At 39.5% G+C, this 26,783-nt stretch overlaps 1 protein-coding gene across 3 annotated transcripts; it reads right to left on the bottom strand.

Moving 5' to 3' along the window:
- Positions 1–890: 890 nt before the first annotated feature.
- On the bottom strand, positions 891–25,732 carry kcnip1b (Kv channel interacting protein 1 b). Of its 3 annotated transcripts, XR_013100515.1 has the most exons (10): positions 25,530–25,732; positions 24,903–25,128; positions 6,112–6,236; positions 4,898–4,967; positions 4,745–4,815; positions 4,545–4,652; positions 4,351–4,455; positions 3,831–3,893; positions 3,626–3,721; positions 891–3,070 (listed from the first exon to the last, which is right to left on the bottom strand). XR_013100515.1 is itself a non-coding variant. In XM_004557338.5 (9 exons), the coding sequence occupies exons 2-9, from the start codon at positions 24,988–24,990 to the stop codon at positions 3,023–3,025; spliced, it is 678 nt and encodes a 225-aa protein (XP_004557395.1). In that variant the 5' UTR covers positions 24,991–25,128; positions 25,530–25,732; the 3' UTR covers positions 891–3,022. The 3 variants fall into 3 exon arrangements, 2 of the variants coding, with proteins under 2 accessions (XP_004557395.1, XP_004557396.1); XM_004557338.5 differs by lacking the exon at positions 3,626–3,721; XM_004557339.6 differs by lacking the exons at positions 3,626–3,721; positions 24,903–25,128; positions 25,530–25,732 and adding an exon at positions 13,124–13,480.
- Between the last annotated feature and the right edge of the window lie 1,051 nt (positions 25,733–26,783).

The raw sequence follows: 26,783 nt of genomic DNA, 5'->3' as shown, positions 1-26,783 counted from the left end.
AAATAAAAATACCATCGACCCTGGCAGCACGGTGGCACGGTGGTTAGCACTGTTGCCGCACAGCAAGAAGGTCCTGAGTTCAATTCCAACATCAGGCCAGGGTCTTTCTGTGTGGAGTTTGCATGTTCTCCCCGTGTTTGCGTGGGTTCCCTCCGGGTACTCCGGCTTCCTCCCACCGTCCAAAGACATGCAGCTTGTGGGGATAGGTTAATTGGATAATACAAATTGTCACTAGGTGTGAATGTGAGTGTGAATGGTTGTCTGTTCCTGTGTGTTGGCCCTGCGACAGACTGGCGACCTGTCCAGGGTGTACCCCGCCTTTCGCCCTATGACAGCTGGGATAGGCTCCAGCGCCCCCCGCGCCCCTGAAAAGGATAAGCGGAAGCGAATGGATCGATGGATGGACCATCGACCCTCTCCCCAGACCTACCTACTAAAATCTTAGCCTAGTTAGCTTCTGGAGTGTACCAGGCTCGAGGCAACTTTAAAGGTTAAGCATCAAGTGCACAAAGCACCGACAAGCCTACCCCCGACAGGGAACTAATCCCCACTTGGGATTACTCCGAAAATAAAAAAGGCAAAATAAAAAAAATGAGTGCCTGGAGGAGGAGCTTACGCTCAGCCAGACACCCCCTGTGCTAACTGGAGAGAGTATAGCAGATACAACACAACTACACAAGCCACCAGCAAACAACACACTGCAACCTAACCGCTGTTCCTTCCAGTCATATCCCGGACGAGCCCCCACATTGTTACGTCCCCACGATGAAGGTCTTGGGGTGTGTGTGGACTGGTAACAAATGGGTCCAGAACAGAATGAAAGGAGAACAGACAGAGGTGCTTAGTAAATAAAATAGTTTTTATTATAGATAAAATTAACATAAGGAGCCGGCAACGCTGTTTTACCAATAACACTAGAAAAAGGTTGCAACAACAAAGAACACAACAACCAAACAAACTCCACACCACGAGGAGGCACTTCCAGGGGCCCACTAGCTCACCCTGTCACTAGCAGCAGCTAGCTTTACTGCTGCCGAGGCCCACAAGCCCACACTACTCATGTGAAGCAGCTACACTGCAAACTGCTTCCACAACTCCACACTATAGGATCTCTCCCAACACCTTCGACACACAATGTGGGAACACCAGAGAAAAAACACTCTCTCATACCCAGTTCATCCCCAGCTTATATGACCTAGGAGAGGTGATTGCTAACTGGGCCCAGGTGGTAAATGAGGCCAATGAACAGCAGCTGTGTCCTGGGGAGAGAGAAGAGCAAGAGAGAGACAGAGGGGTGGAGCAAGAGAGGAAGAGGCGGAGAGAAAACACCACACCCACACAAGGGCAGTTTCAGGAGGCCCAGCTAGGGCCGTAACAATACTCATTAAATTTTTCAGTGACTCCTTAGAGCCTGCCCTGTGTTTTTGTGCTCTTCACTCATCTGTTTAGGTTTCTGCTCTAATAATTATTACATTTTTTAATAGCATACAAAAATATAGGCACACCAGTATAAAGTAGCACACCACTCAAATTTAAGAATGGACACATTTATTCATATGGCTTAGAATGAACCTGTTGGTGAGATTTAATAATCTGATTCCAAAATAAGATCTCCAAGACCTGAGGCTGCGATGTCACACGGTCGCACGGTGCAGAAAAAAGAGCCTCTCTAATGACTGCGAAAAAGAACAGCAATTAATATTTTAGTGCCTAAACTACGATAGTCTTGTGAGTTTTCTATTATGGTGGCGCATTTAAATACACCACGAGTCCCTATTTTCGGTGTACCATGTACGTCAGTGTGACATCACTGTCCTCGTTTAAATGGAGGACACAGTGCCAAATGTTCATTATTACAAATGGAGCTGTCCTCAGTGTCATATCACATTCCAAAGCTGACATTCAGCGGTTTTCCCTGCAAGATTATCAGAAGCTTTCTCAGTTCTTTGCTGGAATGGACCAGCAGCAAAATCTTGCTTTTTCTGACACAGTGATGTCTTTTGGACAAAACTTCTTCTGTGGCATCGCTGTCTCCATTTGAGAGTCACATCCCGATTACTTGTCATCTGTGCAAATGAACATCTAATAAGCCTCTTCGTCAACATCTTTGATTTGCGGGCATTTCATAATTCTGTTTAAAATTTATTCCTGTTCGTTTTTCAATCTTTTTAAAAAAAACATTTTTGACAATACACCAATTTGACCACAAGCCGAAAAGCAGCAGATGAAAACATGAAAAAAAGAATGAATTGGTTTCTTTTTCACTAAAAAAAGAAAAGAAAAGATAAGCACACACACACCATGTAAGACCCAGGAAATGTGCTGCTTTAAAATTATTTGACTTGTACTGTAAGTTTTGGACAGACGAGCATAACACAGACTCAGCACACAAGCGACATCCAGGCCAGCACAAATTTACAAGGGTCACCGCATCAGTGAAACCAACGTACAACGTTTGCGGTATCTCATATCTGTCAACCGCAAGATGGATGGGACACAAGTATAGATTTACTTATGGTCAAATCTGTCAAAAAAATTGGAAATAAAACAAGCATGCAATCATACTTTGGCAAAAAAACAATAAAAAAAAAAAAGCAAAAAAATAAACAAACCCCAACTGCTTCTTGGCAAAAAAGAAAATAAAACGATCAGCTTCTTGAGCACATTGCCCTTCGCTGGTCAGGAGCAGCCTCATAATGGATGAGCAGCTTTATCTTTAACAGGCCAATCTTCATGTCTTCATGACAGAACAGAGACGAATGTGTTAAAATCCATGTCTGTCACATCAGTCACTTTGTGTTGTGTGTCGAAACTCGTCAGGAGCACTAAAGAGCATCCCAGTCCAGTCCCTTCATACAAGTCATTGTGGGGGATTCAGCCTATATCCTGACCACAGCTGGATAAAACAGGAGGAGGAGGAGGAGGAGAGACTGGATGTACTGCACATATTCATCCACACACACGCACTCACATTCAGCCCTCTCATTTTTCCATGTGGTTGTCTCCACCCTCTCCGCTTGTTCTACATCACGTTTTCAAACAGCTGCATGGATCTCATCATAGTTTCATCCTGTTGAGAAATAAGACAAATGGTGTATGGAATTATTTTGAATACCTGTGTCTGTGAAATGAAATCATCTGATGGATTGTGGTTTTTCTTATGCTTGACTTTTGACATAAAAAAATTTAAGTAATGGTGAAATTATGTAGGCCTATTTACACTTTACACTATTTACACTATTAACACTGCATGTATTCAGGCTAATATACACCACTGAGTCCTTCTCTAAAAAAGGGCCAGATTTAACAATGTCTGTGAATCTGGATTTAAAAAAAGTGTTTAAAGTTTTTATAACATGTATAGTGCCATCTTGCACCAGTACATAACATGATGTCAGTGCGTTAGTTGGTTGCTGCTGATCGCTAATATAATTTAATGTAAGTCTAACTACTAAAAGAACCAATAACTCAATAGAAAACAAAGAAACAAAATCTAAAAAGCAATCTAAAAGAGTCACTTTAGTTTTATGTTTAAATAACAGAGGATATACTGTTCACATTCACTCTTTCAAACAGTAAGTGGCTTTTAATTGTTAGCTAGCTGCAATGAAATGGGAAAATCCACCTGTTAGCCGTAATGTTAGCGTTCGTAGACCACTTTATGAATGAGGACTGTGTGGAGGAGAGGCTGTTTGAGTCAGGTGTAGTGGTGGTTTCACGACTAGAATAACAAGCTTAAGTAAGAAACTAGTTGCTTTTTTATGCATATTATATTTTAATTCTTTAAAATATAATTCATTTGACAAAAACACATGAAGAAGAATACTGACCTCTTGGCAGGCTACAATGAACTCCTCCAAAGTCACCACGCCATCTTTGTTCTTATCCATTTTCTGTAGAGAAAAAGTTATTTTTATTTTGTTGATTCTGTTCTGGTGGCATTGCCTTGCATCCTAACCCTAATGAAACAATCTAATAATGACTACAAAGCTGCTATAAACCAACAAAGGTTTCTTGGGAAGTTACGGGGTTATGACAAGAGACATTAAAAGTCTGCTTTCCTTTCATAATGTGTAAACACTAGGGTTTATAAACCTTACGAGACTGAAAAATGTAGTTAAGTTGAAAGTGTGAAAAAAACTCCATAAAGGGAGTTGATCCAATTTAAACAAATAGTATGGCTTGTTGTCTGTAATTTTGTAGTAATCTGTAAATCTGTAAATTTTATTGTCAATTCTTACTGTCATTTAATGGTCGGGCATTGCACAGCAATAAGCATTTCACCAAACATCATACTGTGTATGGTTGTGTGTGTGACAAATAAAATTTGAATTTGAATTTGAAATGAACCTGAAAAAAGGCATCCACATGCTGCTGTGGAACGTCTCCCTTCAGTGCAGGGTAGGTGTACTTGCCCATCATGTCATATATGGCCCTCACAATCTCAGTCATTTCCTGCAAGAACAGGAGATTCATGTCATGCTTAGACAAAGATTTGAGATAACAAATAATATCCAGTTAAAACTGTAACAACACAGTCTCACCTCTCTGTTTATGTATCCATCTCTGTTGATGTCATACAGGTGAAACGTCCACTCCAGCTTTTCCCTTAGTGTTCCCCTCAGCAGAATAGATAGTCCCATTACAAAATCCTGTCCAAAATAGATCAGGGAAGTGGGAAAGCATAAATTAAAAAAAGAGCAGAAAATTAAAGAAATAACTAACATTTTGTCCATTTTTGTACCTTAAACTTTATGGAACCATTGTTTGCAGTGTCAAAAGCGTTGAACAGATAATGCGCATACATGCTTGCATCTGTAACACACATGGAAGAAAAGTGTAAAAAAAAGAAAAGCTTCATAGTGCAATAAAAAAGATTAAAAACTGTGTACTTGACCTCCATGAGGAAAGAACTGTGCATAAATGTGTTTAAAAGTCTCCTCATTCACAACTCCACTTGGACATTCCTGTGGAAGAAATGAGACTCTACAGTTATTCTACTCAATGAAAATTTGGTTGTCTGATGATGTGATGCACACATATACTATATTGCCAAAAGTATTCACTTGTCTGCCTTCACATGCATATGTACATAACTGACATCTCATTTTTAATCCATGGCATTTAATATTATGTAGCAATAGCAACTTAAACTCTTCTGGAAGGGTTTTCAACAAGACTTAGGAGTGTGTTTATGGGAAGGTTTGACCATTCTTTCCAGAAGTGCAATTGTGAGGTCAGACACTGATGTTGGATGAGGAGGCCTGGCTTGAATTCTTTGCTCTAATTCATCCCAAAGGTGTTCTGGCAGGTTGAGATTAGGCTGAGATACAGACCAGTCAAGTTCTTCTACAACAAACTTGCTCAGTCTTGTCTTTATGGACTTTGCTTTGCGCACTGGTGCGCAGTCATGTTGAAACAGAAAAGGTCATCCCCAAACTGTTCCCACAACACTGAGTTTCTTTCACTGAAACAAAAAGGATGAGCCCCACTCCTGAAACCCCCTCCCCCGCAAACTTTACACCTGGCACAATGCAGTCAGACAAGTACTGCTCTCCTGGCAACCGCCAAACCCAGTATTATCCATTGGATTGGAGAAGCACGATTTCTCAGTCCAAAGAACATGAAGCGCTTTGTGTGCTTTACTTGAGCAAAGGCCACATGAAGCACATGTGCAGTTGATTCCACAGAAAATTAGCGACCTCTGCTCAATATGCACCTCAGTCTTGCTGACCCCACTCTCTAATTTTATGCGGCTTACCACTTAATGAGTTGCTGTCATTCCCAATCTCTTCCATTTTGTCATAGTACCACTAGCAGTTAACTGTGAAATATTTAGTAGTGAGGAAATTTCACAACTGGACATTTTGCACAGTACCAGAGCTCCTGAGAGCAACTCATTCTTTCACAAATATTTTTAGAAGCCGTCTGCATGCCTATGTGCTTGATGCTATACACCTGTGGCCATGGAAGTGATTGAAACACTTCAATGCCTCAGTGATTTAGAGAGGTGTAACAATACTTAGAATGGAATAGAACAGAGTTTTGGCAATATAGTGCATTTTAGTATGACTGCATTTTTTAAAATAACAATATCTGGTGTGTGCTTACATTTTTAAAACCACGATAGAGGATCTGCAGTTCCTGCTTGGTGAAGTTTGTTTGGGCTTCGAGTTGCTCAAGTCCTTCTGGTCTGTGGCACACCATCGTCATCTCAAGCTCATCATCTGTTTTATCTACAGGGAAGGGTAAGAGAGAGGCAGTTTAAAAAAAGAAGATGTATGTGAGCCTCAACATTTACACGCTGTCTGTTTAACAGTATGTCCCACTCAGGATTTAGAAATATGATGGCTTTTAAATACAGGAAAGAGATGACTCAGCGAAGCTTGAAAATGTTAAGTCTGCAACGAATGTTGTGGGATCAAAGAGAATAAAAAAGTGCTTCTCGGAGTGAAGCAGAAGAAAAATAAGGGAGGATGAGGGAAAAAGAGAACAAAGGAAGGATTTGTGGAGAACTTCATCTACTTGACAAATTAGGTTTCCCCTTAGGAGCTGAAGCATTTTATTAATGGCAACATGGTGCTCAGTGCCCAGTCCTGTGGAGATGGATGGTGGTTAATGATCTGAAGAGATGCTGCTGTGGGCAAGTGTTTGTCACTGTGACTATCTCATGCTACAGGGCAGCGGCTTTACAAACATGGACAAATATCCAGAAGAAAACTCCCAGTGGCTGTTGTGGGCCCCGGTGAAGAAAAATCTGAAGTCCGACGCTTTGTGTGAGGTATAGAGATGGCCTATTTACAAAGGGTGGTCTGTGGCTTGAAATGCATTGTTGAGACTGCAGGTATTATTAGATGATATGTCCTTGAATGAATTGTTTTGACACAAAAGTGTGGACAAAGCACACTATCAATTCCCAGAATTTCTCAATCACCTATGTTATTAACTTGAAAAACACACACGTGAGAACAAATAAGCTTCCTAATGGATTCAGACTCAGTTCAGATGATTAGACACGAAGAAAAGGAGATTAACATGACTACATTGTTCTTCTTCTTTTTTTTGGATGGTAGTGATGACTCATTCATTTCAGCCCATTCATGAGTGGTGTCAGGATTAATCCTCAACAATGAAACTGTATCAAGTAGCATACATCATTATGCCAGAGGCCATTGTGATTTAAATTTTAAACAGGAAACAGGAGAAGAGGCACAGCTATAGAACTGCCTGCAGCCACATTCTCGGTCGTAACAGGTGCAATCTTCATTTAAGTCCCACCTACACCAGGGGGGAAAGCAATTACCGGCTCTTCATTGACTTTTGAGTGGGAGAGACGATCCTTGTCAATTCTGTCTGCTAGTGAAAAATAGAAAACTTACTTAAACGTTCTGTGTGAAATGGACTGCAGACTGATTACAGAACCCAGAATAGGTTTTTATGAATTTCTAAACTGAAAAACTGTGACTTTAAGGAGAAATAAACTTCTAGGAAAATCCCGTGACTAGGAAATGTAGTGAAACTGTGGGATCCTAACAGTCATATACGGAATATGTCAAATAAGTCGATAATGCCAAAATTCCAGCTTATGTCCATACCATAAGCTAAGCAGGGTCAGGCCTGGTTAGTAGTTGGATATGCAATGTGTTAGTTAGTGCTGTTGCCTCATAGGAAAAAGGTTCTGGTTCAAATCCACCATTTAGCCAGGGCCTTTCTGTGTGCTGATTGCATTTTATCCCTTTGTTTGTCTGGGTTCTCTCTGGCTTCTCCCACAATCCAAAGACATCCAGTTAGTGGGGTCAGGTTAATTGGTGCTTCTAAATTTCCCATAGGTGTTAGTGAGAATATTGTCTTTCTGTCTGTGTTAGTTCGGTGACAGACTGAGAACCTGACCATGGTGCACCCTGCCTTTTGCCCTTGGATGGCTAGGATAGGCTCCAAGCTCCCTCACAACCCTGAATTAAATAAATGAAAAGATGGATGGATGTCAGTTTTAGTCCACTACATTTCTGCAAAATGAGGTAACAAACTTTCAGAACGCTGTAACATTACTATGCATGTAAGTGCTTTAGCTAACAACAGTGGCTTGCTACTGTTGTTAGCTAAAAGTTTTTATTTAGTTTTTATCTTTTTTATTCTCTAGTGTCAGAAAGGAGAATTATTCATGGTATTTTCATTGGTAGAGGAAGATTGAAAAGCTGTTGGCCAATCAGTGTGCACTTTCACAGTGAGATCCCACCCTTGCTTGTCACTTCCAGTTTCAAACAACATGATGGTGAGACCAAAAATGCTCATCTCAAGGCTTAAAAATGGATGTCTCCGAAGGTACACCCATCTGCTACGCTGTTTAGTATTTCTAATAGATAGCTAACATTAATTTTATAATAGCTATGTAGATACAAGGTGCTAAAAAAGTCCTAGATTAACAAGCTAAATCTAACATTTTAGTCAGCTAGTTGCACTTGTATGGGCAAGCCAGAGGGCGATGGCACGATATGGCAGCCTCGCTTCTGTCAGTCTTCCCCAGGGCAGCTGTGGCTACAACTGTAGCTGCCTCCACCAGTGTATGAATGTGAGAGTGAATGAATAGTGGTATTGTAAAGCGCTTTGGGTGCCTTGAAAAGCGCTATATAAATCCAATCCATTATTATTATTATTATTATTGTATAAGCATGCCAGCTTTCTTTTTATTATTGTGATGCTAACTTTATTCTCCTGTATTTTCTCCTTTGTTTCATTTATTAAAAACATGCACTAAAGGTTTAAATACTGCTTACATCTGGACAGGATGGTTGACACAGCTATAAAAACCGTTAGGGAGTAGTCATTTCAATGAGATTTTCCACATGCTTGGGAAACTATAGCAATAAAATGTTCACTAGAGACACACATGTTGCCTCTTACCCCAATCTGCCACTTTTACATGGCCTATTTGTCAGTGGTGAGATAGCATGGTGTCCATTACCATGCAAACATATAATGCGTTACTTTCTCTCAATCTCCCTTCCATCTTCCCCTGAGCTCCAGTTCCAACCCACTGACTCATGTTGTCATGGAGATAGATAGCCATAATAAATGTGAGCAGTGGTGGTATACTGGATCAACCATTTTTTAAAGGTGTCAAACACAATTTGTACATATATTTTCCCTGTGACTAAAAGTCTCTCGGTTACATGAAAACAGAAAGACAAAGGTGCTGTTAAGACTCCACCTATGTGGACTAATCTTTCCTGTGGGCTGATTTCTCTTTCCTGTTAATGTGACAGTGTGATTAGAAACAGATGAAATGGAATGAGGGTGATGAAAAGGCAGAGGTGTTGATTAGAGAAAGCTGAGACAGGACTGGGAGGAGAGGAAGGAAGAGGTGGCAGAGCGTGAAGAAAAACAAGAGACAAGAAGGAGAACAGCAAAGGGCAAAATGGGAAAACACAGAATAACACCGAGAAGAAACGAGAGCTGAACTGGGCTCAGAAGCACAGTCAGCAAAAGAATATGTTGCCTGAGGGTTTCAAAAACCTGTTGAATATATCATATCATATAACAGAATTATTTGATCGCAGAGTAAGACTCAGACAAAGAAATGCTGCAGACTTTTGCAGTGAGTCTTGTTATAAATGGTGCAACAACTGCTCTGCATGTGATCACTTATTAGCATGTAATGGAAGAAGGTGGGAGACGCTGAAATGGTGCTGATAATTGAAAGTGCGTGTACATGCTTTCTTACGCAGTCAGTGGCAAACACTGCAGCACTAATGAAAATGAAGGTCATGTAGAAGTCTATGGGAAAATTACTCTTGGTTTTCCTTATAAATTTATGGTCTTAATCACTAGTTTCAAGTCATAGTTGAATCTAACATTATCTATCACATCATCTTGTAAAGTATGTCCTATAGGCTGATGTTATATTTTGATTAGGAAGTTACTACCATATGAGTGTGCAGTGTCCATCAGATCTGCCTCCTTCTCATCACATCTGGTTTTGGAAACACCAAGATCAAGGCAGACACTTTTTACAGTTCTGCATGCTTTGACTTTGGCATGATCTTGCTTTCTTCTTCCCTTTTTTCTTCTTTCGTCCTCTTAACTTCACGGAAGCAGCCGACTGCCCAAACAGCTAGCCTTGTTCCAAATATAATCATCCTACCAGTTTATCTAAAGCCTGCTACTTATGAGATTATATCTGGTTTCTTTAATCCAGCAGCCTTCTGGTGTCTGTAGCCATGAGGACAAAAGTTGAAGAAGTCACTGAGCCGGGTCAAAATCATAGTCCCCTACGTGATTCCTCACAAAACCCACAGCAGGCTGTTTGGTTTTGCTTTGTACAAAAGCTGACTGGGCTTTGGAAGTGCTGAATGCTGCAGGAAGAGTGAGGAGAACTGTTTCCCCTACCGTATTGTGTGGACAAGCCCCCCCAATCCTAAGAACACATTTTGACCTGAATGTTTTTCTTGATTTGCGACAGCAATCTCTCTGCGTGTTTCAAAGTTTTGTTGAAAGTTTATACAGGACCTTTTTCAAGACAAACCAGGTATAGCACAGATTGGCTATACTGGTCAAATATATACCAGTTATATTAGGGCATTAGAGAGATAAAAACAACAAGCCCTCTTCCTCTTAAAATAAGTTATATGATTTTGTGTATATACACTGAACAAAAATATAAACGCAACACTTTTGTTTTTGCTCCCATTCCCCATGGGATGGACGTAGAGACCTAAAATTCATTCCCGATACACAATATAACCATCCCTCCCAAACAGTGGTCACAAATCAGTCCAAATGTGTGGTAGTGGGCACATCTGCTATATTGAGATAATCCATCCCACCTCACAGGTGTGCCACATCAGGATGCTCTTCTGACATCATGAGTAGTGCACAGGTGTACCTCAGACTGCCCACAACAAAAGGCCACCCTGGAATGTGCAGTTTTGTCTCACAGCAAAATGCCACAGATGCCACAAGCAATGAGGGAGCGTGCAATTGGCATGCTGACAGCAGGAATGTCAACCAGATCTGTCGCCCGTGCATTGAATGTTCATTTCTCAACCATAAGCCGTCTTCACAGGCGTTTCAGAGAATATGGCAGCACATCCAACCGGCCTCACAACCGCAGACCTCGTGTAACCACACCAGCCCAGGACCTCCACATCCAGCAGGTTCACCTCCAAGATCGTCTGAGACCAGCCACCCAGACAGCTGCTGGAACAATTGGTTTGCACAACCAAACAATTTCTGCACAAACTGTCAGAAACCGTCTCAGGGACGCTCAACTGCATGCCCGTCGTCCTCATCGGGGTCTTGACCTGACTCCAGCTCGTCGCCGTAACAGACTTGTGTGGGCAAATGCTCACATTCGATGGCGTCTGGCACGTTGGAGAGGTGTGCGCTTCACGTATGAATCATGGTTCACATTGTTCAGGGCAGATGGCAGCTGAGAATGTCCCAGTTCTTGCATGGCCAGCATACTCACCGGACATGTCACCCATTGAGCATGTTCGGGATGTGCTTGACCGGCGTATACGACAGCGTGTACCAGTTCCCACGAATATCCAACAACCTCGCACAGCCATTGAAGTGGAGTGGACCAACATTCCACAGGCCACAATTGACAATCTGATAGACTCCATGCGACGATGTGTTGCACTGCATGAGGCAAATGGTGGTCACACCAGATACTGACCGGTTCTGGGTCCCCAGACCCCCAATAGCGCAAAAAACTGCACATTCCAGGGTGGCCTTTTGTTGTGGGCAGTCTGAGGTACACCTGTGCACTACTCATGATGTCAGATCAGCATCCTGATGTGGCACACCTGTGAGGTGGGATGGATTATCTCAATATAGCAGATGTGTCCACTACCACACATTTGGACTGATTTGTGACCACTGTTTGGGAGGGATGGTTTTATTGTGTATCTGGAATGAATTTTAGGTCTCTACGTCCATCCCATGGGGAATGGGAGCAGTAACAAAAGTGTTGCGTTTATATTTTTGTTCAGTGTATATATATATAGCATTTATGCATACTCAGTGATGAGCAGTATTGCTAGAACAAGCCATATTTTGTATCCTACTTGTAGCTTACCTCTGAGTCTCATTTCTTGTGTGGCTGTGGTCCCTGTTTATCCCCTACAGGATCAGACTTTATCTGTCCTATCTTACATACCTCCTCACAGCTGGCACCACAACGCATTTTTTAACAGACCACTTACTTCGAGCTAAAAACAATCCCTAGATGACCTGCTTTGCTGAAAGGTCATTTAAAGGCTCTTATCAAAACACAGACAAGCGGTTTCATCCTATCTGCATTTAAAGCATTACCCTCATACCGTGGGGCATTTCATCAATGTCTTTTTAAAAAGTCATTATTTTGCTGCCTTTTCATGGTTCTAATCTCGATCTCCCGCTGCCATAAATTCATCATTCAACCTGGTGGAGTATGCGCTCACACTCTCCCTTTATGCCCCTACAACCCAGTCTCCATGACAACAGGCTTTTCAAGCATAAGGCCAGGGAGAGGTATGATATGTGAGCTGCGTGTTAATTCAAGTGCCCAAAACCTCGCACCCTCCGTGTTTCTGTTTCGCTCACTCACTGGCGCGTTCGATGGGCATGCACCAAACACACACAGGCATAATTACAGAGACAGAGCAGTGATTTTGCTCTGTTATTTTCAAGGACATCTTTCTTCCATCCTGTTGTCTCTAAATCATTATCTCCGCACAAGTGCTGTACCTCGTCACTGAACGTGAGTAAGAGATGCTTCACCCTCCACAATACTGCTGCCACTTCTAGAAGTAAACATTGTAGATTTCTGTTTGAGAAAACAGAATCAGCACTACTGGCTTTTCATTAAACCTATGTAACATTTCCACGATTCATTATCCACTTTTTTTTCCCCTTTAACTTCATAGTTCAATTAATTAAATCACTTGGCAAAAACAGGGTGAAAGCATAAAGTCTCTTTGCATTGGATAAGCAAAGAAAATAACTAAAACAAAGACATATCATGATTGGCAGCTGGTGTACAAACACTACGATCTTAGTGTTACTGTCAGTTTGGTCTAGCTTTCTGTTGCTCTTTTTGTCTCGTCTCCATCTCTTCTCTTTGTGACTAACATCGACGTACCTCTAGATGGTCTCCGCTGTTTGGTTTGCATGGTCAAAGTGCCCACCACTGCACCCATGTTGTCACTGTGGAAGCCAGGCCGGCCAAAACAACCCAGAGAGTAATAGTCCCTCTATTTACTTCACGATTTTGTCAGCCTGTCGTCCCGTCGCTGCCTCCCTCCACGGCTCTGTACCTTACAGGATTTTTTTTTTTGCCCCTGTCAAGTCCTTTCACTGGGTCCAGATCTGTCACGGGGGGACGCTTCTCCTCTTTGAGCTGACTCTCTTGAATTTCTGATCCCTGTCTCCAAAGACACACACACACACTCACACGCACAAGCTGCTCCTGCCTCTTTGCGCCACTCCCTCTGTTCTGTGCCTCACTCTACTCATCTGTCAGCCTTTACCCCCCCACTCTTTCGAGCTCCCTGCCTCCTCATGCCCTTGTGGTATTGTAGAGTGGTGTAGTCACTAATAACGCTTACTGACATGTGAAGTGTGTGCATTTAAAGCACACACGTGTATTTTCTCAACCCAGTGGTTACTACTCCAAATGAGCAATTTGCTCCCTGAAGTGTGTACCATAATGAGGATGTAGCTATATGTAAGACTGCCCACTTGGGATGGCATTTGTGCATGCCTATGTTAACTCACCACAGGATAAAGGAGCACATCTTTTTCTCTATCTAGAAAGAATTAAAGTTAATTGTGAGATTTTGAAGAAATATTTTTAGAAAAAAAAACAAATCAAATGTGCTACAAACAAGAACATTTGTATTAAACGGTGCCAACGAATCTTCACAGAGTGGACTGCGTGTAACGTGGGATGGAAAGCTGTGGGGGTGAGTGATGCTTGTTTTCCTTCAAACTCAGAAAATAAAGCAGGGTTGCTGGATTGCAGCACAAACAACACAAGCAACAAAAAATAGCTAATCAGTAAAGCGTAAAATTTAGATTTCACTGTGGATTTCTGCAGGAGAATTCAAATGGTCTAAGTTTATGGAAGCTACTTGAAGGGCAGTTAGCTCAGTCTTTGTAAGCTGCTTGTAAAAACATTGAGATACACACAGAAAAAATGTGAATGATATTGCATCCAATCAAATATTCTACTGGCGGCCGACCAAAAAATGTATTGCCTTTGTCTCGCTCCTTGTTTGTGTATGTGTGTGTCTGTGTTTGTGCACGCGAGGTTCAGAAAACCCTCTCACACTTTAAAAAATTCATTGAGGGCCATTTTTTCAGTGCTGTTTCAGCTTTCTTGTTTCTTGAAAGTTGACGTCTATATGTTCTGTTCTGAGTATTAAAAACAAGATCCATGAGCAAAAATGATAATAATGATGATCAAATCCACACTGTATGGGAGTACAGATTATTTTTTACAACCTAACTCTGGAGCCTGACCCTAGATCAGCTGTGCAGTTCAGTTTCTTTGTGTGGGTAGTGCTGAGAAAAAGAACTTAACATGGACTAAATAATTAAACATGAAGTCATGCATAATTCTAAAATAATTTAAACTTCTCTCAACTTAGATATTATCTGAAGTTAGATGGATGTAGCCGCTGGATCTGAAAAGTGAAGCAAATTTAAGGATTTTTTCTTAAGGTTAGAAAGGTCAACTATTTTGGCTCCAAAAATAAGTCTGATTGCATGCCGGTCAATGAGAAAACGACCCTACTGCTTACTTTACAACCCCAGTAACCAGATTAGTAGCCCCAGCTTTTAGAGAATCCACAGTGATGTATGTTTTGTAAACTGTGATCTAATTTTGAGTAAAATAGATGATCATCATTGTATAGTCAATAAGATAAGTGACTGTATAGTGAATGGGGGTTATCAAGATCTACTGCTTACTTGATGTCTGAAATCAATAAAGCCAAGATGGTGAGAGCTGAGCGAGGGGCATTCTGCAAAACATTAAGGACCATCATGTTTTATATCAAGTGTCTGTCCTAAATTTTTCTTGTATCCCAGTTTCATCCATTCAAATATAGTCCCTCTGTATAGTGACTTTCATGTAATGATTTCTCTGCCTTCTTCAATTCAGTAGTATTTATTTTTCCTTCTTGGATAATTCAGGAAGCATAAAGAATTCGTAAACTGTGTCACAGATGTTTCTAACTCGTTTATAATCTTCACCAAAAATAACCTGCTTGACATACAGACAGTCACACTCACACACTTGCGATGGGAAATTAAGTATTCCGATTACTAAATAACCCGGTGTAATCCTTGTGACAGATGTTTGCCATCTGGAACAGTCTTAGTGCACCATATCACCCTGCACTATGACAGACATTCAAGGACGCTGCATTGCAGTCTGGCTTCATAATCTCTTCAAAATCTTTTCTCTAATTCACATACAACCCCTTCTACAAACAGTGGGAAGGACACACTTGGACCTTGTACACTAATCAGCCATTATTTATGATTTTATCAGTCATGTTGTTTTCCATTGCTACTTTGGTTAGTGTTTTTTTTTAAATAAAAATATGAGATGAGAGAGGTGTTATCTTTGGTTCTGAAACACAGCTGACACAACTGTTTGCTCTTTCTTGCATAGTCAGTATGCCCTGAGCAAAGCAAGAGGCACATTTGTGCACTGCCTATACTGTGTGTTTAGATTTAGTTGCTCCTGGTTCCAGTAAAAAAATCCCTTTATGCTTTTGGAAAATTACACGATTCCCTTACGAAAAACCCAACATACAGGCAGCAAAACCAAGAGATAAGTATACACACCCCTGCATCTGGTCTCTAAGATTGGAATAGAGTCCAGCCTGACATCCAGAACTAACCTGGGCATTGAGTTGCATCCCACTATATCTAGCCAGTACTTCTCAACTGCAAGAGCTCAAGCTCCTAACTCTACGGTGAGGTAATATTCCATGCCCCAACAACCACTTTCAACAGCTGGGGTTTGACCTGCCAGGGGCTCTGCCCTTGACCGCCACACAGCATACACACATTGCAGCCCAACATGGGCCAGTCCTCTTGTGGATTCATCAGATATCAGACATGCTGTAGGGATTTGGTGCATTGTGTGCTCGGTGGCTGGTTAAAATAACACATTCACAAGAAATCCTGTAATTTGAATGCAAATAATGATAGTGCACATGAAAGACTGTTCTTTTCACTGCCACATGTCCTTTTATTTCCCAAAGTGTTTCATTGCTCCATCTGCTTTTGGTATTCTGTATGAATGCATGCTCATGCACGCATTAAAGGCAGCTCATCGTTATCATTAAACTCCTCTTACTACTTCCTCTAACAGTTATTTCAACCTGCAATTGCCATGTAAATCAAGTGAACCAAATGATGATTGGACAGGAATCACTTTCCCTCCAGTGGGCTGAGACAGCAGTTTCAGACCTCATGTGGCTTTCTAGTCTGACTATGCAAGAACTTGCATCTTTAAATTATGTCGTCTCGTCTTCTTTCTTTAACCTGACATTCAGTTGTGTCCTTTTTAGAGCTACTACTGAGATGGGAATTATTACACAACAGCTTTTGAAGCTAGTATAGCAGCTTTCTGGAAAAAATGGGGACATTCCTGGAGTTTGTGGTGCTTTTCACTGTCAAGTAAATTTGTGTATATTAATTACTTTTGTTTCTTATGAAATACAAAATCAAATAAACTAAACATAAATGGGTAATATATATTTTACTGTTAATACAACTACATACTACTTATTATTAATGCCATTATTAATATAATAAGCTGAATTACAATGATTCTTTAGGATTCCATAAGGAACGTTTTAATAGAATAATCTCAGGAAGCCATCTCATATGATTTCAAAGTAAGTATGTTTATTTTTTTATATATGATAATACAAATGTTTAAAAGGAGATAGTTTTAAAATTAAATCCTATCTTCAAAATGTACGACTCTTATGAAAATTAAGAATTAGAAATGCATTTGTTGTAAAGTAAAATTAAATGGATGGATGGACCTGTACACCTGCAGTACCTTCATGGCCCACCAGATGCCATCAGCTTACACCTTGGGAATCACTGATTTAATGCGTCATATAAAGATTAATTGGATGGTATCATTTTCAAGGTTTGACTGATGATTAAAGCTTGTTTTTATTGTAATAACTATTTATTAATATAAGAATACAAATTTAAGCTTTAACTTTTAAAGATTTAAGAAAAACTAAGCCTGAAGACTGTGTCTTATTAGAAAGCTGTGGCTCAACCTTTGTGTGTATCTGTGACAATATGATGCTAATTGTAATCCAAACACTGAGACTGGAGTCACTTATCTGTAATGAATGCTATATAACAAATCTCAGTAACATTTGAAAATTGTTAACAAATTCACAGTATGGTGAATAAAATGTTAAGCATCTAGATTTAAGTGTCATTGTTTGTTGTCAGATGTGATAACAAAGATCAGATTGGAAATAATAAACTAAAATACATGATACAATTATTATTGATGAAGACTATTTATCATATGTACTAAATTTGAAAGCGTTTTTATTAATTGTGGTTATTATTATGCATTCACCATTAATGAAGCTGCTTTGGCTTTCATCACATCTTTTTGATTTACCTGTATTTGATGACTTTTGAATCTTTAGGCGAATACCCACAGCTCCCCTTTTTGCCACTTTGAAATGTGTATTAAGTTATCTGTGAGTGCAAAATGATGCTTTATTTCAGGAGGCTAGATAATAATAATAATAATAATACTAAAAAAAAACCCCGAAAATGCATCAAGCATCTTGAAAACAGACTGTCACAAATTTAGTGTGAATGTTCTTACAAAGTGTTTTTAACCCTGCAAGACAAAACCCATCAAAAATAGCCAGAAAATTCAGATTTTTTGGAACTGAGATGTTTAATAACCCCATAACAAAATCCACAAAAATCATTTTGCTATATCATGTTGTGTGAAATTATTATATATTTATTATATATTTTTTATATCACATTTGATACATTGGAGATTTTTGGCACCTTTTTGTTAACAACAATGTTAATTTTAGACAAAAAAAGAATTTTGTCCATAACGTTTTGAATTTATGGCAAGTATTGATCATGATACAAAGTGCATTAGAGGGTTAGGTTTTCTCAGCAGAGAACTCTAACACATGAGCTCAAGTTTCTAATGCTGTGGAGTTACTTGTTAAACGACAGATGGCAGCAGAGCGTAACAGTTCCTGATGCAAGCAGCAGCTCATGTCACCATTCAAAACAAGTTTTGCTCCCGATTTAATGCATTACATGCAAAAATCCTCAGGGAACTACTAAATATGAACATGAAAGAGGAATTCCACAGAAATGTGGCTGAGCAAACATAACCATACTGTTCGCTGGATCGAATAGCCATCTAACCATAGGAGATTCTGCATATAAATACCAAGTAGTAAAACAACGTGGCTGGACAGGAGTAATGGTGGGGCGAAACACGTACACACCCACGGAGGAGGAAAGAGCAAGAGATAAAAATAAATCTAGAAGAAGACGGTTACATAAAAGTATGTAGTGAGGTGATGTAAAAAATTAAAAGCAGAGACACACACTGTCAGCTCCAATCCACTGATTCTACAGTCACAAAAAAAGGGAAAGAATCAGAGGAGAAAGATTTTTTTTTTTAAGGAAGATGGTTGTAAAACCGGAGCTTAATGCCAGATAACTCTTATGCGGGTTTTGAACAAAATAGATGCTACGTTAGAAGAGCTTGAGCCATAGATTTGAATCTAACTCTGCAGTGTGTGGTGACAGAACCACTGCTGCAAGGTTATGCTCTTAGAGGACACATGTGACTTGTAATAGTGAGAGACAGGTGCAGCATGAGGTCGGGTAGGAAAGGTTTCTGTCTTTACCTGCACTCTTCGTGTTTTCAGGACCTGGGTCTACACAAAAGACAGTATAAATCTATTGTGTTTGTTGAACCATGCATTTTTTATGTGCTTCCCCAGATGTGTCTCGTTTCCCGTATCTAAACAAAGATGATTGTCAGTTTGCATGATTGCATGATGTGAACTAAATTTTAAAAGTAGATGTTGAAGTTGTGATAAAGATAATCTTTACCTCATGAGTTTGAATATAATGGCAAATTTAATTTTATGGGTATAGTTTTCTAGGTCCATAGTAAGCTGTGGCTATAGTAAACTATAAACTCTGTAGTTTATTGTGTGAGTGGAATGGGTGGAGTCTATTCCATCTTTAAAAAAAAGACATGCAACCACAAACCCACCTACAGCCTACATCTACACGCTAACTGAATTTCAGGAAACATGATAGAGATGGATCATGAGCAAAGGATGGAAGTTTTAATTCTTCCAAGCAATCTAAAGGTGATTGTTTCGTAGGTACAAAACTTTGCTTGTTTACAAAAACAGCAGGGACATTTCAGACGCCTGCTTTAAGCAACAATGCCACAATTTTTATCTCGAAATAGAGGATATATATTTTCATGCAAATTGATGGGGTAGTGTTGAATCTATTTTTTTTTACCATTCAGATCTGGGAGTGGTCTTGTGGTATTTAAGAAATGATATTGTTTTAATTGTGAAATTCTTTTAAATACATTCAACGTTAAAAACACAGACATTTTTTTCCTAAAGCTAAACTGTATGTCTGCTGTTGTGGTTAAACAACACATCAAAAAAAAGTTTGAAATAGTATTTGTTAAAAGTTGTCCTTAATAAAATTAAATCTGTGTGCTGTTCCAGTTTCCTTGTCAGTCATTCTGTCAAAGTCCCGTCAGTTCAAAAAGAGGTTTTTCTTTACTTTGTCAGGTAATGCACAGCATCAGATTTCCCATTAGGTTTGACATTCAGATTCCCTGGATGTTGCACTACAACATCAGTACGTCACAGCAAAATATATATAACTCACTCAAAATATACCTCACAAGTCCCTCCCTTTGTCTGAGGCCTTTTAGCTGGTTTCTCACGTGCTGTAAAATTCGAAAAAGTTGCCTCTAGCTGAATGTTTGAGGCTGCACTCTGCCATCTTGCTTTTAAAATGTGCTGTGAGAGGTCACTGTCTCTTTTTATAACAACAGGGAGGACAGCCATTTTTAAATGTGCACTAACATGAATGCAAGGTCAGAGCAACTGTCAAAACACTGAAGCTACTAGTGCTACTCCTTTGTATCTTTACATGGAAACTATTTTTTTTATTTTACAAGGAAAGCACTATGTAAAGAGCATAAAGTACAATGTAATGTTAGAAACAGGAATAACAGTAAGTCAGCTGCAGCCCCGAGGCATATCATAACTACTGTATCCTCACTTGGTTTGCAATGTTTAAAGGTCTGAGGATGAATATGCATGCTGCTGAACTTAATAAGACTTAAGGCATAAGACTAAAGATAAGACAGTTCATTTTTGTCTATAGTGTATGCAAGGAAAAATGCAAAAAACAACATAGAATATAGCTGTTAAAATAGCTCTAAATAGCTTGCTTGTGTGTTAATGTTTATGAGAACATATGTGCATGTTTTCATGTCTTCATCCGTGCATACTTTAGCATGCGGTCTTCCTCTGCCGCAATCTGGAAGCAAGTGCTTGTGAAATCTGATTATAATTAAACTGTGCAGAGGAAGGGCTCAAAGCTAAACAAGACATTGTTACTTCATGCTGTAACCGCACATTACAAGATCAACCCCCTCCATGTAAGCACCAAAATCAAATTAATACCTATGATGTTTAAAACTTTGAATAATGTTTGTTATCATTCCTCCTGTGACCCTGAATTGGATACGTGGAAGAAATATTATGTTTGCCTGTGTTTTTGCATGGATGGATAGTTGTGCCTGTTCATCTTGAGCTATGGCAATGAGAAACTAACATTGTATAAATGTAAAAATTCCAAAGGTTTAAAACCCCCACTGTGGCATAAAATCATAGATTTATTAAATCCCCGTTTAGACCACTTAAATGTATTTTGACCAGTGGCTCTTAATTAACTCTGTGACATTTAATTATGAAGCTAAATGAAGACTCGGCCCTTATGCTGCCCAATGCGCACGCATCTTAACTTTAAGTCAGTAAAGGTCAGCGAAGCACAATAGAACATTTTGGACAGAAGCAACAAATGTCCAGATGCACAGTATCAAGCAAGTGGATGCTCAACATAATTTACATTACATTTGATCAGTTATGCATCCTTTAAGAATGCAAAGAAAAATATAACTAACGTCTACAAATAATGAGAGAACCAGATATCATCTTGATAACCAAGTCTGCTATAAACTGTAATCCTTCGTTCCTTTGGTAAAGGATTAGCTCCTAACCATAAAAAAGTAGGTTTGGGATTGTTTCAGTCAAATAGCTACGTTATGCGATTGTGTTGCATGACCTAGATAGTCAGCCTACTCACTGCCATGAGTTGGTTGGATAATTTTTAGAATAGCTCAGCGGCTGACTAAAACACCAGTTTATATCACATAGGTTCATGCTACAAAGGATTTACATACTATTTTTTCTTCTTTTTTTTTTTTAACATTGCAGATGAAAAAACACTGGACAAACACTGCACATGTAACAGAGTAAGTAAGATTTTGGTTAGTTCATTATTATAAACCTAAGCCTGGCTGGATTCCTGCTTAATTCAATGAAAAACATTGAGCTTGTTGCTCCTGTAAATGCATATTTGCATTTGTAACACAAGCTGTGGGAAATGTGTCAACAGATTCATCCTTCATTATGCATGATAGTAGCTGTTTATGTGTAAAAACGTACAATTCAGGCATCATGCTGTCATTGTCAGTTTGTTGACAGTATCTGATGTGTTTCTCAGTTTGCAAGTTTCTTTCTTTGCCCTGTGAAAAATCAATTTCTCAGAGTGCTTATGGCTGCAAATAATTTAGAGGTAGATAGTAAGAGTATCCAAATGCTTCTAGATGGAAAAGTAAAGAAGTGGTAAAAATACATAAATTTGGAATTTGTGGCCCACAGCGAGTGTTAAAATGAAGCGCTGCCTGCACCTGCACAAATATTTTATGCTCCATACATGTGCGTAGGGTGAATTTTAAATTTATATCAGACCACAGGTTCTTCTGAAAGTGAGAGCAGTACTGTGTTTGTGTGTGTTTTTTTAGTCGTGACATACTCGCAGCTGCACTCTGACATCGTGACTCAGCGTTTGATTTTTGCAGCTTAGGTGAAAAGTAACTTTTTAACTATAACTGAGAAAGGGGCAGAAAAAGCAAACAAGCACTAAAGCATGATGAATAGAAGAAGTTTAGAGTACACCACAGCCTCAGCCTGTGAGCTATGTGCAGATGAGAGTTAAATGACCTCATCATTTAACTCAAAGCCACTCAAAGCATGCATGTCATATAAGAAGGAGAATTTCCTGACGTTTGTTTTACTTGTGTTTTTCTGCACATGTGAGTCTCTATAGCAAAGCTTACTAGATGTAGATGAAAATTAAAAGTATACAGATATGTCCAAATGAAATATTGACATATCTGAAATATCTTATTAGCTAAAGATAAGTCACATAATTTATGGAAGGTCAATTTTTTTTTGTAGGTGGTCCTCAATAATAACCAAAAATGTAATCATTTTTGGTTATTATCTCAAAATTTTGGGTTTGCAATCTCAAAATTTCAACTTTTTCCCTCAAATTCAAAAGGTTGATATACCTAACCCAACACCAACTGTTAACACATGTAGTACTGTAGTGACGTTTATGCTTCAGCACAGTAAGCTAACACAGTAAAAAACAGCATTTTTATGCAACCTATAAGAAACGCTAAATTAGTATCATTCAGGTTTTTTTGCAAGACACTTTACAAAAATGTAATTTAGCAACACATCATACATAGATCAAAGATTGAAGAATGATTTAAAAACAATGAAGAAATATATGACATGTAGGGCTTGAATGTGTAAGTTACATTTCTAGTGTATCAGTTCCCATGTTCCAGACAGTTACATAAAGCTGTGTGAATAAATAGCAACATTCAAAATGTTTGCATTATTTCCTTAACTTGGTTTGGTTTATCTGCTTTTACAGCTTTTATGCTTAGGTCATATTAATGCAGAAATTTAAACACAAAAAAAGTACAAGGGATTCATAAACTCTTTCCTGCAACTGTAGCAAAGCAAATGCTCTGTAATTTTTAAAGACACGATGACAGAACATGTGCCTCTTGCTTAATAGACCACACAATGGCTCAATCGTGGAATTCAAATTAAATCTATGTCAGAAAAACAATCCTATTACAGTCTTAATATGAACTTTCAGCGGAATGAATGATGGGATCATAATTTGACAGATTTCTGCTGCTAGGCTTGGACTAACAGGCACCCCTTTCTTTTCCTGTTTTTCACTCGGTGTGGATTTATGCCATCATTGCATTTCAATTCTGTGTTTTCTCTCCACCGCATTTTCTCTTTGTACCTTTCTACAAGTATCTCTGGCTTCTTGGCTGTAAGTTTTGGATCTGCAGCTACTAGCCTCACCGACCTGCCCAGTATTGATTGCTTGTTGTTTCTCACTGCTCTTCTTTTCTCCTATAGGCCTTCTTATTCCAACACTTGAGCCTACAACCACTTTCACATACGCACTGCAGGCCTGAACCTTGTTAGGACTATGGCACCACATTTGGGTAGGTATTTGGCTATGCAGTGTGAAAGATTTAGGAAACCTGTGGTTGTATGCAACAAAACAAAACAAAACAAAACAAACCCCCCCACCAGGCTTAGCCAAATGGCTCAAACATCGCTTTTGCAGATTCTACGGGAAAGAATTGCAGACTTTCAGCTACATGCTGTAGCTGTTTTCTGTCACCAGGGGACAGTGTCACAAATAACTGATCTGTGGGCTACACACAGCGTCATCCGAGTTGTGCTGTCTCCTGAGCAGTCTATTCGGGCGGCTTCTTCACAATCCACACAAAGTATTTCCAGTAGTACGAAGCGAGCTATTTCCTGTTGTGTTTTGCATGTGGCTACTGAATTATGTTTCGTAGGTACGCTATAACCATAATCCTTTCTGAAACCCTGCACTATAACCTACAGCGTAACCTACTCTGTAAGCTGATGTGTCCCTCCTCAGGAATGTTGCGACATATTGCATCGACTACACCTGCAATGTGATCTGTACTGTCACTTTGTCCCGCTCATTTCTGGATAATTCTTCTTCTGCCACCATTTTTGAAATAGACTGGAGCGAATGGATCAACACCATCGTCAGCTGATGTTTTGGTGGTGAAATTGCAGTGCAAATGGGGCTCACCGCGGCAACAGTATCTGTCGCTTTCATAAGCTATGTTAAAGCCTCTACGTTAAGTTTAACACAGACGTATAAATTATGCTTGAGAAAGGTAGAGGCAGTGGCAGATGGGTAGGCTTTCTTCAATATATCTTTAGGAATCTTTGAGCTTCTTTAATTAAAGCAAAACTGAGTGCTATTAGAAGGCAGCTGAAATCTGTCACTGATATAAAGTACAACAAACAGGATATCAGAAAACAGGGACACTTACTAGCAAATTATTTTAGATCAACTGCAGGAAGACAACATTAAGCTGATCAAAGCATTGCTTTGTAGGGGGCGAGAGAGAGAGTGGTGGTGGAAAATGTCCAACATCCATCCACTTTTTGCCAAGTGCTTGGTGACAGGGAATACTCATTTTTCTATATCAAGTAAAGTTTGGCCTAACTGTTCAAAGGCAATAATAAACTATCTTGTGATGTGTTGCCACATAAAGAAAAAGGAACTGAACTGAATTCACATGCATACACAGGAGTACCCATAAGACCTCACTGTATCTAAGTTAGCTAACACTCAAGAGGCTCAGAATACGTGAGTGCATCAGTACAAAGTACCTTTTGTGAGGGTTCCTGAGACCAATCTCTGCAGGGACTGGATTAATTTGAGCACCCCCTGTCTGCAGCGGCTGGTACAGCCAGCCATCCTGAGGTAGATGCAGTGGCAGATGGGTAGACTTTCTTCAATGTATCTCAAGGAATGTTTGAACTTAATGTTTCCCGTGATTGTTATCACAAAAACGAATCTGCTTCATGTGACATCATGAGGTCCTTCAAGCAGCTCCTTGTGAAGAAAAGGGATACGATTAAGCCTTTGCTCCACAGCTTATGTGCAAGACAATTTTACTTACAATATGCTTCCAAGCTGTCACACATTAGTACCTAAAGCACTCAGGCGTGTTCCACTCTCTCATTCAGAAAGGCATGCAGAAACACTCAAAAGAAAAACATACAAATATACACAAGCAGTACCCAAACAACTAGAAAATGTTCAACATTTCCTGTTCTCTGGCTTCAGACCTTTACGTTAAACTTTTTAAAAAGCAAAGTTGCTTTTCACAGACCAAAATAAGTGAGAAGATAAATAATTAAAAGGACTCTAAAAGTAGAACACAAAGCGCTTCGCCCCCCTGGAAGTTCTGTCGGTCCAAGAAAGAGCAGAAAACCTCATGCAGTGCTTCTTACCTCCTCTGTCAGTTTGTCTCATCACTTCTTTTCTTGTCCTCCACTTTCCTTTACCTTCTGTCCTGTTAGTTGTTCTGACTGTTGTCCCCTTGTATAATATTTTGGTGTAAGGTTTCCCTCTACACTGCAGTGGGAACCCTGCGGCTGTGATCTGTCGAGGAGCTCTGCTCTGGTGCTCTCAGCAGATCTGTACTGCAGAGAGCGCCAGCAGCCACCACTATACCCACCCTGCCTCCTCGATGCTCCCTCCTCCTGTCTCACATTCTGCTCTTAGTCTGGTTGATGTGCTTTATCTTACCTTTTTCTTGATCCTGTATATTTGCACGATACACCAACTAGGCTGAATCAATCAAAAGAAACAAATAAAGGTTAAGCATGGTGGATTATAACTGGAGCACTAATTCAATGTATAAAAGGTTCCATACGGAGTTTCCAGATCCTCTCCATGTTGCAATAACAGAGCGCTTTATATTAAAGTGGGCACTCTTGGTCCTCTGCAGTTACACTCAGTGTATTAAAATGCAACCTTTTCCTAATAAAACATCAGGAATGTGTTTTAAAGCACACGTGTGCTTCATGAAGCCAAGACTTAAGCCTGGAATTTTAATTGTATGTGAAATACTATTATTTTGACCTTGCAAACAGCTGATTTATTTAATTCAGTTATTTGCATTGAGATTTTTGAATTATTAAAAAAGTGATGTTTTTTATTTAGCATAATAAAGTGTTTAAATATTATTATTATCATAAACCTTGTCGTACCCATTAAAGATTATTTTTTGGTGTAAACAGGTAGGAAGATGAGAAGATGATACTGTGCATTCGTGTGTTATAAGGTTTCCCAGAATGTATTCAATTAAATACCATGCAACCACATGAAACAAATGGAATAAAACTAAATTAGGAAATGACATTAAAATGTATAATGAAACAGCAGCTATACCAGAACACTATTACCTGATCACCTTCATCGTGTTCATCATTAACCAATATGGAGAGTAACATGCACAGACTGCATGCACATTTTTGTCACTTTCTTAATCAAACTTCTATCAGAAATGAGACTAAATCCTTGCTGAGACAGAACCACGCTCTGTGCCAAATTCACTTTCAAGCAAGCAACACACAGTAGTCTACTCTATCTCCAAATGACTCCAAAACAGGTTATGTAAGCCTGGGAGTTTGCTTTTGGAGACAGAGCTTTATGTTTCTCACTCCAGTGACCTGGGGAAATGCTCAGGGAGAGCATGACGC

This window comes from Maylandia zebra, linkage group LG10, assembly GCF_041146795.1.
Source record: "Maylandia zebra isolate NMK-2024a linkage group LG10, Mzebra_GT3a, whole genome shotgun sequence".
NCBI classification, from domain to species: Eukaryota; Metazoa; Chordata; class Actinopteri; order Cichliformes; family Cichlidae; genus Maylandia; species Maylandia zebra.
This window is presented reverse-complemented; position numbering and strand designations above follow the sequence as displayed.

Excerpts from the sequence above, each read along its gene's own strand:
- kcnip1b (XM_004557338.5), bottom strand. The coding sequence starts at position 24,990 with ATGGCTGGCTGTACCAGCCGCTGCAGACAGGGGGTGCTCAAATTAATC. Across the intron at positions 4,968-6,111 it reads TCTATCGTGGTTTTAAAAAT|GAATGTCCAAGTGGAGTTGT; the intron begins GTAAGCACACAC and ends TTTCTTCCACAG. Across the intron at positions 4,653-4,744 it reads ATGGTTCCATAAAGTTTAAG|GATTTTGTAATGGGACTATC; the intron begins GTACAAAAATGG and ends TATTTTGGACAG.